Below are 12,441 nucleotides of genomic sequence, written 5' to 3'. Positions count from 1 at the left end.
CAGATAGCTTTTTCCAGGTATTATATTTATTTTTTAGATCTCTGTATCATCTGTAGAGGCTTAGTTATGCTAACTGGAAGGCTAGTTCACAGAATATTGCAATAGTCAATAACATCAGTCCAGGGTGGAAACTTTATAGCAGAAATGTTTGAGCGAATGCATTCAGTAAACCTGAGAATTAATTTATGAAACCTTTTGAACTTTTATGGAACTTTTAAAAGTTCAAATTTGGATTCAAGACACTCTTGATACTCAGCACTCTTGTGATGCAAATAATAAGGTTTAATGTAATCATACAGATCAGATATTAATGTTGTAATAGTGTATCTTGTTGACAAAAAAAAAAAAAAGGCTAATTATTTGCTGAAATAAACAGGTTTATTAAGGTACTTTTACAATAAACATTCATATTATATGACTTCAGCAAATGGCTCCTTTCAAGTATTAAAGATTCATTCTTCTTTGGCCTGGGAAAGAAGGAAGAGTTAAACATTAGTCTTATTAACAAAAATGTTCTTCACTTTACATAATGAAGAGAATACAGAGGTGCAAAGGATATGTAACATCAGCAAAATGCAATTATTATAGTTCCACTACTACTTAGTTGAATAAATAAAAAATAAAAAAATAAAAAACTCATCTACTTAGTCTAACCTTTCCAGAATCACGGCTCTTGGCTCTGAGCTTGTTGACCTGAGACTCAGAAATGTCAGCACGCTCCTCAGCCTCCTCAAGCTCATGCTGCACCTTCCTCAACTTGGACAGGTGAACATTGCCTTGCTCCTCCTAAAGTTTTTTTTATATATGGTTCATGTATCACGTTTCATCAAATTAGAATTCCAATATAAATAATTACAGTGTCAAGATTAGATTTACATACCGCCTCTTCAGCCTGCCTCTTGTAGACTTTGACCTTCAGCTGCAGTTTGTCAACCAAATCCTGGAGTCTGGTGATGTTCTTCTTGTCCTCTTCAGTCTTCAAAAAAAATACATGTTTACAAAATTAAGCATTGATCCTTTACTAAAGATAGGCATTGTCAGTACATACACTACTATACAGACTCTTTTGTCTGAACAAACTTGTGAGGAATATGGTCATACCTGATAAGTGAGCTCTTTCACTCTCCTCTCATATTTGCGGACACCTTTAACAGCATCAGCTCCACGTCTCTGCTCAGCGTCAACTTCAGCCTCAAGCTCACGGACCTAAAAAACATATTTTTATTCAAACCAATCGTAATATACTGTAACATATCACCTTGCCCATATCATAACTATAAAGAGGCTTACTCTGGACTCCAACTTCTGGAGTTGTTTCTTTCCTCCTTTCATGGCCAGATTCTCAGCCTCATCCAGACGGTGCTGCAGGTCCTTCACTGTGACCTCCAGATTCTTCTTCATCCTCTCAAGGTGAGAACTGGTGTCTTGCTCCTTCTTCAGCTCTTCTGCCATCATTGCAGCCTTTTGCATTAACACAGAAAGTCATTAGATCCACATTTTTTACATAAAATTTACGCAAGTGTCTTATGAAACATTTGACAGCTACTCTCTCACATCAGTGATGGCCTTCTTGGCCTTCTCCTCTGCATTTCTGGCTTCCTGTACAGTGTCATCAACTTCACTCTGGACCTGAACAAGGTCAGCCTCAAGCTTCTTCTTGGTGTTCAGGAGACTTGTGTTCTACAAAATGGAAAGCAACAATTTGAACATTTTGAAAGATGCTCTCAATTCCCTTAATTTCAGGGAAACAATATGCCCTTACCTGAGAGTGCAGCAGCCCAACACGCTCACTGATATCCACCAGCTCTTGTTCAGCCACTTTGCGGCCTCTCTCTGTCTGCTCCAGAGCAGCTCTCAGCTCCTCAATCTCAGACTGCATCAGAGTGTTTCTGCGCTCCACCATGGCCACCTGCTCCTTCATGTCTTCCTGTCCTCTCTGGGCATCATCAAGGTGCAGTTGGGCATCCTAAACATAACAATAGCTGTAGAATGAGCTTTCAATGTGACTTCTGATAGGCTGTACTTACCATATGTTAGATTATTTAAAAAATATATATAAATACATCCCAAAGTCAAAAAGAAGAATTCCTATGCATACCTTGAGTTGTCCCTGAACATTCCTGAGCTGTTTCTGGGCCTCAGCAGCCTGGCGATTGGCGTGACTCAGCTGAATCTCCATCTCATTAAGGTCTCCCTCCATCTTCTTCTTGATTCTCAGGGCATCATTCCTGCTCCTGACTTCAGAGTCCAGAGTGCCCTGCATGGATTCAATGACTCTCTGGCTGTTCCTCTTGATCTGCTCCATCTCCTCATCCTTCTCTGCAAGCTTCCTATCAATCTCTCCCTTGATCTGGTTTAGCTCAAGCTGGACTCGAAGAATCTTGGACTCCTCATGCTCCAGTGTACCCTATGAAAAATAAAACATTTAAATATAAGAATGAAAATACACAGTGTATTGATGAATACAACACTGTATGATGGTTCTAGCAAGAACTCCATATTGATCTCCAGATACTCACTTCAGCCTCTTCCAGGGCGGTCTGAATCTCTGCCTTCTCAGTCTCCACTGTCTTCTTGGCCTTTTCCAGCTCATGGATGCTCTTACCAGTCTCACCTATCTGCTCTGTCAGATCTGAAATCTCCTCTATAGAGAGAAAAACATAATATGTATCATAATGCACATTCATTAATCAAATGTGCTTACTTTTTAATGCTCACTGAGAATTAGAACATTTCAAGGGATAGTTCACCCAAAAATGAAAATGTTATCATTAATTAATTACTCACCCTCATGTCATTACAAACCCGTAAGACTTTCGTTCATCTTAGGAACACAAATGAAGATCTTTTTGATGAAATTTGAAAGCTTTCTGTCCCTCCAAAGACAGCTACACAATTGATTCTTTGACGCTTCAAAAAGGTTATAAAGAGATCATAAAACTAATCCATATGAACTGAGCTCTCAGATTTCATAAAAAAGATCTTAATTTGTGTTCCGAATATGAACAAAAGTCTCATGAGTTTGGAACGACATGAGGGTCAGTAATTAGTAAAAGAATTTTCAAAAAGAATTTGGGTGAACAATCCCTTTAAGGTCTTTTTCTAATTTAACGGCTTCATTCTTACGCTGCAGATTCTTGTTCTCTCGCTTGAGGGTCTCCAGCTGATCCAGGCTCTCCTCATAGGAGTTCTTCATCTTGAACAGTTCAGTGCTGAGTGAACGAGCCTCTTTCTGGGCACCTTCCAGCTCGGCCTGACCTTCCTCATATTTCTGCTTCCATTCAGCCAGGACCTTTGATGGAGATATTTCAGGATCAGTTTAATTTAATTTGTATCATGCTGAACAAGCCCAGACTACTTTTAGAAGTTAATATCATCTCACAGAAAGACTCTTTTTTTTACCTTGTCAAAGTTCCTCTGTTTCTTGTCAAGGTTAGCAGCCAAACCATTGGCTCTCTCCACATCAATCATGAGGTCCTCCACCTCACCCTGGAGTCTCTGTTTGGTCTTCTCCAGAGATGCACATTTGGAGTTTACAGCCTCAATTTGTTCCTCTGCCTCTTGCAGACGCTGAGCCAGCTTCTTCCTGTTAAGTAATACATATTTTGAATTCTAGTCTATAAAATAGCTGTGAAAATTGAAAATTGTATACAATAATATACATACTTGGACTCTTCAAGCTCCTCAGTGCGCTGGATGGCATCAGTTTCATATTTGGTTCTCCACTGAGCAACCTCACTGTTGGCCTTTGACATTCCCCGCTGCAGCTCAGCCTTTGCCTCCTGCTCTTCCTCAAACTGCTCACGGAGCAGGTCACAGTCATGACGGGCTGATTGCACAGCATGTGCCAGTGCGTTCTTAGCCTAAGGGACAAAGTCACATAATATTATTGTATTATTGTCTCTACAGTAAAGTAATTCATGAATTGATTATGCTGTATTACCTTAACCTCCTCTTCAATAAGCCTCTTAAGCTCCTCAATTTGCTGAGTGAAAGCTTGTTTGCCTCTGGTGAGCTGAGAAACCAGAGCCTCCTTCTCCTCCAGCTGACGGCCAAACTCACCTGTATAGATTTAGAGTCACTGTGTCAGATTGTGCTGTCTCTATCAGTTACTATCAAAACAAACTCCTTGAAAGCAGAATGTAAATAAGTGTGTTTTCTTCTGATAAGACTGTCAGAAATTCAGTGCTATGTATAATCTTAATACACCACACTCAGTTACTGTTGGAATACTATTAATTTATTCATGATTTTCATTAGTTACCATTTTCAGTTTGAAGTCTTGCTCTTTGAGCACTGAGGTCATTTAACTGGCGAATGTTCTCATCATTCTTGGATTTTATTTCACTAAGTTGGTCCTCAAGTGTGCGGCACATCTTCTCAAGATTAGCCTGCAAATACAAAAGTCATTAGATAATTGAAAAACTTCAACATGTTATGTATTCTTTAAACATAAAATTTCCTACTTTTCCTTTGGAAACAGCTTCCATGTTGCTGGAGAGATCGTCAATCTCCATTTTGAATTCGCTCTTCTCTTTCTCAAGCTTCTGCTTGACACGCTGCAGGTTGTCGATTTGCTCTCCCAGCTCGGCCACACTGTCTGCCTGCTTCTTGCGGAGGGCAGCAGCAGTAGCTTCATGCTGGAGGGTGGACTCTTCAAGATCACGACGCAGCTTCTGGAATTCAGCTTCACGCTTCTTATTCATCTCGATCTGAGCAGCAGTGGCTCCTCCAGCCTCCTCAAGCCTCTCACTGATCTCCTCAAGTTCCCTGGAGAGATCAGCTCTCTGCTTCTCAACCTTGGCACGAGCAGCGCGCTCAGCCTCGATCTCTTCCTCCAGTTCCTCAATGCGGGCCTATGGTGGTAAGTAGTTAATTAGATTTTTGCTTATCTGTATTTGATCATAATGATGTAATGTTTGAAAAATCTCAAAATACCTGAAGCTCCTTGATTTTCTTCTGGAGTTGAGCACCTAAAGATTGTTCATCTTCAATCTTGCTGAGCAGCTGACTTATTTCAAAGTCTTTCCTGTTCAACAAGTAGTTGTAAAAAAAAAAAAATAATAACACAACAATTAAAAAAAGTCAATGTTTTCAAAGATTTCCTGCTTTAATTACTTTTTTATTTTCTCATCAGATTGCTGCTTGTCATTCTCCAGGTCCATGATGGACTCTTGGGATAATTTCAGGTCTCCTTCAAGCTTTCTCTTGGTTCTCTCCAGGTCCATGCGGAGCTTCTTCTCTTGTTCAAGGGAACCCTCAAGCTACAGGACAATGATATATAAAATATGTTTACAGCAGAAAAGTTGATTTGATGAATTAATACAATTAATTTACATAATCAACTCACATCATCAACTTGCTGCTCAAGCTTTGTCTTGGATTTGGTCAGGGTGTTGACTTTGTCCTCCTCGGCCTGAAGATCATCCAGTGTCTGCTGATGTGCCTCTTGGAGGGCTTTCTTCTCCTTCGTAACCTTAGCAATGCTCTCATCCTGAGCTGCCATTTCCTCAGTCAAGTTCTTGACCTGTAGGATTTTTTGTTCCAAATAAGCTTAAATATTACAATTCATATTCTATATCAATATATAAAACAGATTAAATCTAATCTTAAACCAACTCAATCTCTAACCTTATTCTCAGTGGCATGTTTCTCCTTCTCCACTTTAGCCAAGGTGAGCTCCAAGTCATCAATGTCTTTCTTCAGCTCAGAGCACTCATCCTCCAGTTTCCTCTTCTTGGCTGTCAGTTCAGCATTGATTTCTTCCTCATCCTCCAGTCTCTCAGTTGTCTCTTTGAGTTTAGCTTCAAGCTGGATTTTGCTTTTAATCAGACCCTCACACCTCTCCTCAGCATCTGAGAGATTCTCAGAGTCCTGTTTGTAAAATAGATTGCTATTTCATTGGAAACAACCTTGCTCATTTTTAATGTAGCCAAAATTCAGTTAATTATAAAATATACTCACAGATGCAACTTGCAGCTGCAGATCATTTTTCTCTTGCAACAGTGCTACCATCTTCTCTTCAAGCTCCTTCTTTTTGGCTTCAGCCTTAGCCAAAGCCTCTTTGCATTTTGCATAGTCCTCTTTCATGTTTGCCAGCTCCTTCTCAGTCTCTGCACTCTGAAGCAGAGGCTTAATCTTGTAATAAACCTTCATCCATGGCCAGTGTTTGACATTCATGAATGAACGGATGTTGTATTGGATGGTGTAAATCGACTCCCTGTGAATAATTCATAATTAAATGGCATAATCATCATTAAGTTTGCACAGTTATCATTGATGTCATCTTTACTCATGACAATAATCACCTCCTCTCCATCATTTTCACATACTCCCTCCTCATCAGGTAACCACGGCAGAGAGCCTGAGTCATTGTGACCAGAGCAGCCAGTTTCTCATCACGCATCTCCTCAAGAACACCCAAAAGACCAGCTTTGAAGAACACCTGAATTTATATAAAACAGTAAATCTAAATATATTGATTTAAACTGTATAAGCTAAATGACCATGATCACTGAATCTTTGGAATTTGTAAAGCTAAATAATGAACCTTTGTATGTCCAAATCTGTAGTCGTCATGATTAATGTCGATGGATCCCAGGAGTTTCTCACTGGCCTTCTTGTTATCCATAAACTGTCCATCTGGGATAACACTGGCATTCAGCACCTTGTATCTGTGGAAAATTTATCAAAATACTTCATATCTTTTAATTAGGAGCCTCCTAGGAAATGTTGTTTTCATGTGGTCCCATTTACCTCTGCTTAAAGTCACCATATTGGATTCTGCTGGGGAAGCCCTTTGTGCAGATTCTGATGCCCTCCAGAACACCGTTACACCTCAGCTGGTGGATAACCAGGAAGTTCTCCATGAGACCTAAAACGAACAGTTTACACCATGAACTTGGTAAATTAACTTCATCATATATATTGAGAACCAAAATATCTGTACATTTTTGTTTTATATACTTTACCTGGAGTCTTGGACTCATTAGGAATCAGGCAACGCACAAAGTGAGGGTGAGTGCTCCTCAAGTTGGTCATGAGTTTGCCCAAGTTCTCCTGTGGAGAATAGAAAAGGGTTGGCATGCTTTCTTTTTTTCTTCTTTTTCCCCCCTTTTTTTATCTAAAATGAAGCAATATTACTGTGATGTCATCTCTACACATACCCTGAACTGGGAGGACACAGTCTGCATGGAGCCACCCTTCTTCTTGCCTCCCTTTTTAGAAGTATCTGTTGAGATAAAAATACAAAGGAAACTAGAAGTTGCAAAATAAATGCAAAAACAAGAAAGTTCAAAACTGAATCAAAGTTTTGTTAAATAGATTTTTTCTTTACCCTCAACAACAGGTGGGTAGAGAGCAGCCAGCAGTTTGACAGAAGACTTCTGGTACAGCTGCAGAACAGAATCATTCAGTGGATCCTTGTTCTTGTCCAACCAGCCAGTGATATTGTAGTCCACAGTTCCAGCGTAGTGAACCAGGGAGAAGTGGGCTTCAGCCTTGCCTTTGGCAGGCTTTGGTTTCTCGAAAGCTTTGTTCTTGCCAAGATGCTGATCATATAGCTTGTTCTTGAAGGAAGTGTCTGAAGCCTTGGGGAACATGCACTCCTCTTCAAGGATGGAGAAGATACCCATGGGCTGTTTATAAAAGAATGTTGTTTATTATCAAAAATAGGAGATTTTGAGAATAGGATCAATGGAAATTAATAAATTCATAAACCATTGATAACCTTCTCAATGAGCTCAATGCAAGAAGCCAAGTCCATGCCGAAGTCAATGAACTCCCAAACAATGCCCTCCTTCTTATACTCCTCTTGCTCCAGCACAAACATGGTGTGGTTGAAAAACTGTTGCAGTTTCTCATTGGTGAAGTTGATGCACAGCTGCTCCATGCTGTTGTACTGGAGGACAAAAAAAAAAAAAATGACAGAAACATTTACTACCTTCTGAATATCATTCATTTTGACATAAAAAGAGATAAAAGAATCATTCTTACATCAAAGATCTCAAAGCCAGCAATATCCAGTACGCCAATGTAGAAATTTCTTTGTTGTTTTGTGTCCAACATCTGGTTGATACGAATGACCATCCACAAGAACATCCTCTCATAGATAGATTTGGCCAAGGCGCTAACAGAGTTGTACACCTGTAAGTAGAATGGATATTTTATTCTGCTTCTGCAATAATTAACCAGAATTTTAGGTTAAACACATATGTATTAATGTTACTATACCTGTGGTACGGTCTGGCCTTTGGTCACATACTCATTTCCGACCTTGACTCTAGGGTAGCACAAACCCTTCAGCATATCAGCAGAGTTCAAACCCAGAAGGTAGGCAATTTTGTCAGCCTCTGTTAAATACATTTTTAAATAAATTATCTTTGCTCTATAGAGTCTTTTATGTAAAATTATAATAAATCAGGCACTTGGTACTTTCCCTTTCATTTTTAGATTTATTGATATGCATGCAACTTCTAGTTTATATTTGCACTAAACATTTTATACACAGTTTCTGTTGTCAGCAAAGTCGGTGCAATGGTACTATTTCAAAGCCCAGGACAACACAAGTCTCACCCTCTGTGCCATCAGGCTCAGCCTGCTCCTCACGCTGCTTCTGCTTGAACTTCATGTTACCATGATGAAGCACCGCTCCAGTGAACTTGTAGATGCACATTTTCTCCTCACTTGAGAAACCAAGAATGTCAATAGCATCCTGTAAATTACAGAGAATAATAAAATATATAATTTGCCATATTTAAATAGAATATGTCAATATTCAAATAGCAATGACTCACATCAGTAGCATCCAGCTCAACTTTATCATCAATGCTGGCCACTGTGATCTGACCCTGACTGCACATGGGGAAGTCATAGGGGTTGGTGGTGATGAGCGACATTTCTGTAAAATACACAGCATTTATGAAAGAGCATCTTACAATATTATTTGAAACATTGAATTAATGAAATATGTGCACCTACCAATAATCTCAGGCTTATGGTTGGTCATCATCTGGAAGAAGATGTGGTAGCCTCTCTCATCTGGAAGCTGGAATGACACTCTAGACTTCTCCAGCAGATCTGTTGAGAGAATGTACTTGAGTCACAAGCATCTGAAGAGTGACAGACAAAGACAACTGTTCAGGATGGATCAATAAAATCATGTCCACCTACATGTCTCAATGTCAGCACTAGCCAGTTTTCCAGTGGCGCCGAAATGAATTCTGATGAATTTACCCTGTTTAAATCATAATAGTATAATACATAAATAAGTATTATAATCTCTTTATAGAAAACTATGTACAGTAAAATTGAACTGACCATCTGTACTGTAAATAAACAGTGGTTAACTTACAAAACGAGAGGAGTTGTCATTTCTCACAGTCTTAGCATTACCATAAGCCTCAAGCAGAGGGTTGGCAGCAATGATCTGGTCCTCAAGAGAGCCCTGTGATGTTTGAAGGGTTTTCATTTATTTTCAATTGTTTTTCTATTTCATGACTAAACACAATTTATAGGCATTTCACAAATTCACATATCGTATAGTTTGTGAGATGAGTGTAAATCATCTTTTAAAATATTATATATGACAGTTTTGTATCTCATACCTTTATTTTACTGGACTCTTTCTTGACACCTGACACTGCAACTGTGGCAAAGTACTGGATGACACGTTTCGTGTTCACAGTCTTTCCAGCACCAGATTCTCCACTGGTTTATAAGAGATTAGAAGACAGACGTTTGAAAGACATGTAGACTTTTCAAAGTATATTCAATCTTTGTCCAATCTTAAATTCTATTTTGTAAATATCTCCATAAATTTTCCATCTATGTTATACTTTTAATTTTTGTCATGGTCTGAAATTAAATGAAAATACTTACGTAATCAGGACAGACTGGTTTTCTCTATCTGTTGATTGAAATTTGTAAAATATCCGGTAAATATTTATTATATTAACAGCAACATCTACTTCATCTTAATTCTGTAGAATTTAATTCCATAATGTCTTACCACACTGCATGAATTGATATGCGTTGTCAGAGACAGAGAAGATGTGGGGTGGGGCCTCCATACGCTTTTTGCCTCTGTAGGCAGACACCACTTCTGCATCATACACTGGGAGCCACTTGTAGGGGTTCACAGTTGCACAGAAGAGTCCAGAGTAGGTCTGAAATGAGCAGAGACATGGTCAGAGTCCAACAACACAGAAAATAATCACTTAAATGCTTTTTATGTCGTTTCAGAACTTACGTAGATCATCCATGCAGCATAACGCTCTTTGAGGTTATACAGCACAGAGGCTTCATTGAGATGGGTCATCATGGCCATGTCCTCAATCTTGTCATACTTGGGAGGATTCATTGGGTAGACATCTTCTTCCTTAGCAACTCTCTCCTATAAATTAGATATTAGATTATAAAAGAAAACAATGTAATAAGTAATTTAATGAGCATCTACATGAAGTGGAAATTCAAATTTACCTCCTTAGTGTCAAGCAAAACAACTGTGACTTTGCCACCTTCTTTGCTCTTGATTGTTCCCTTAAGGTACAACTCTTTGGGATCAGTCACATAGCAGGCAGTCTTGGCATCAAACGGTTTGGCCTGAGCCTCCATTCTCTCCCTCTCAGGCTTACGAAGATAAATGGCAGCTTTGCCATAAATCTCCATCTCCGCGTCTGTACTCATGGTGGCGGCTTACTAAAGAGAAAATATCAACTACAAATTTCATAAATATTCAACAAAGGCAAGACACACAAAATATAAAACACATGAATTGTGTTAGGAAAGAGGCATATTCCTAAGTGTAGGCTTACACATGAATACTGACACATAAAACAATACTAGATTAATACTATTATATAATACTATTTAAATAGCAAGCAAGAAGCAGGTAAGGGGCCCATTAATGGCAAAAAATGTCAATTGAATATGTCTTTCTGGTGATGAAATTGAAATGCTGGTGTCAGGAGATGGCACATAAAGTACAATATGAATTGTGGCATATATGAAGTTTCAGGACAATACAGAGATTTTCACTGCTGACTATGAGTCTCACTTGTGGTCTCTATGCCTGAGTGCATCCTCCTGCATGTATGAAACAGACAAATATTTCCTGACAAATATTAAGAAATTTCTGTCACAGATTTGGTTTCATTATAATAACTTTTCTAATGATATACATTTATGCAAATCTCATGATGGATTATGATAGCAACACTGCATCCCAAGTTTGAATTTAATCAGACCACCAGTTCTGTAGTTTGAAACAATTTCATATTTTGCTCTATTATAGCATCATCAATTGGCCCTTTCCCGCTTCTTTTTCTGTTTCCTCAGACTGAGTCTGCACATAAATGTGTCAAATGTCCTCTGCATTTGGGCCAAATTTTAATAACTTTCCCACAAGGGGTTATATGGGCTCTCATAGACTCAAAAGTGGTAGAAGAAAAACAGAATACAATACAACACAATAAAAGTGAATACAATAGGTGGTATATCTGGCACCAAAATAAAGGGTCAATGGGACCCCTTCCTTAAATTCATCTTACTAATACATTTTAAACACATTTCTTTGTGAATAAATTACATAGGTTTTTAAAAACAGCATGCTTCACCAGTTTCCGTCTATAATACAGACTATAACAACAGTTTTCCTCTACCCTAATCCACACACTGAATCATAAACTCACTTGCCTTTTGTTCTTGAGACCAGATGAAATCTTCACTTTTTTAACTGTGGATACATTTTTTTTTTTAAATCATTACAATGCATTAATATAAATAAAAAACACATTTACTTTGAGTACAGACGCATAAGTGATGTTAAATTCCTTTCAGTCACAGTCAGCACAGGCTCTTACCACTTGATGGAACTTCTGAGGCCTCTTCTCTTCTCTACATCTCTTCTAGTCTACCCTCTTGGCTTTTATAGAAGTTGATAATGCACACCAAGCAGAATCTATACATGGGCAACCTCATATTTTGATATGAGCTTTCTTGACCCATTTTATAAGAAATGTATGGACAGACTGACAGACATCCTACCTGATGAAATCAGTTATAAGTCAAACCTTTATCCTAAACTTCCATTTCAAAGTTATTGTGTATTATAATTATATATATATTAGTCTATTAATATCTTACTTTGACATATGACACACACTGAAGTAAAGAAATCCTATTTTGGAAAGAGGGTAGACATACATTCAAGCTCCCTCTCCCCCTCCCAGTCTGTCACGGTTCACAGGTTCGCCTGTTCATTCTGTGTGTACTGCTCTGATTGCCTATCAGCGTCAGCTGTGCTGACAAGCAATCAGATCAGACGCAGGTGTCAGCAGTTAGGTCCTTGGCAGCGCAGGGGACTGCAGTGGGCTGTAATCAGATCCTAGTAGACGGGGACCGCTGAAGGAAACAGCAGTGAACGTCAGCCCAGGCAATAAT

General features: G+C 38.8%; 1 protein-coding gene across 1 annotated transcript; it reads right to left on the bottom strand.

Moving 5' to 3' along the window:
• Positions 1 to 367: 367 nt before the first annotated feature.
• Positions 368 to 11,892, bottom strand: LOC311294074 (myosin heavy chain, fast skeletal muscle-like). Its single transcript, XM_084414734.1, has 41 exons — positions 11,862 to 11,892; positions 11,695 to 11,734; positions 10,480 to 10,698; positions 10,250 to 10,393; positions 10,010 to 10,166; positions 9,880 to 9,907; positions 9,606 to 9,708; positions 9,353 to 9,445; positions 9,172 to 9,235; positions 8,980 to 9,078; positions 8,796 to 8,899; positions 8,575 to 8,713; positions 8,233 to 8,351; positions 7,996 to 8,145; positions 7,730 to 7,900; positions 7,337 to 7,637; positions 7,167 to 7,231; positions 6,972 to 7,059; positions 6,757 to 6,874; positions 6,551 to 6,674; positions 6,309 to 6,445; positions 5,965 to 6,220; positions 5,632 to 5,874; positions 5,351 to 5,527; positions 5,119 to 5,264; positions 4,939 to 5,029; positions 4,467 to 4,856; positions 4,265 to 4,391; positions 3,944 to 4,062; positions 3,667 to 3,863; positions 3,403 to 3,586; positions 3,127 to 3,292; positions 2,520 to 2,644; positions 2,099 to 2,407; positions 1,763 to 1,966; positions 1,555 to 1,680; positions 1,291 to 1,461; positions 1,102 to 1,206; positions 881 to 976; positions 655 to 786; positions 368 to 467 (listed from the first exon to the last, which is right to left on the bottom strand). Exons 3-41 carry the CDS (start codon positions 10,684 to 10,686, stop codon positions 453 to 455), a joined length of 5,790 nt encoding a protein of 1,929 aa, XP_084270860.1. The 5' UTR covers positions 10,687 to 10,698; positions 11,695 to 11,734; positions 11,862 to 11,892; the 3' UTR covers positions 368 to 452.
• Positions 11,893 to 12,441: the final 549 nt, after the last annotated feature.

The sequence above is a fragment of the Rutilus rutilus genome (assembly GCF_951802725.1).
Source record: "Rutilus rutilus genome assembly, chromosome: 7".
Classification (NCBI taxonomy): Eukaryota; Metazoa; Chordata; class Actinopteri; order Cypriniformes; family Leuciscidae; genus Rutilus; species Rutilus rutilus.
Note: the sequence above shows the minus strand (reverse complement) of the source record. Positions and strands in the feature narration are given on the sequence as shown.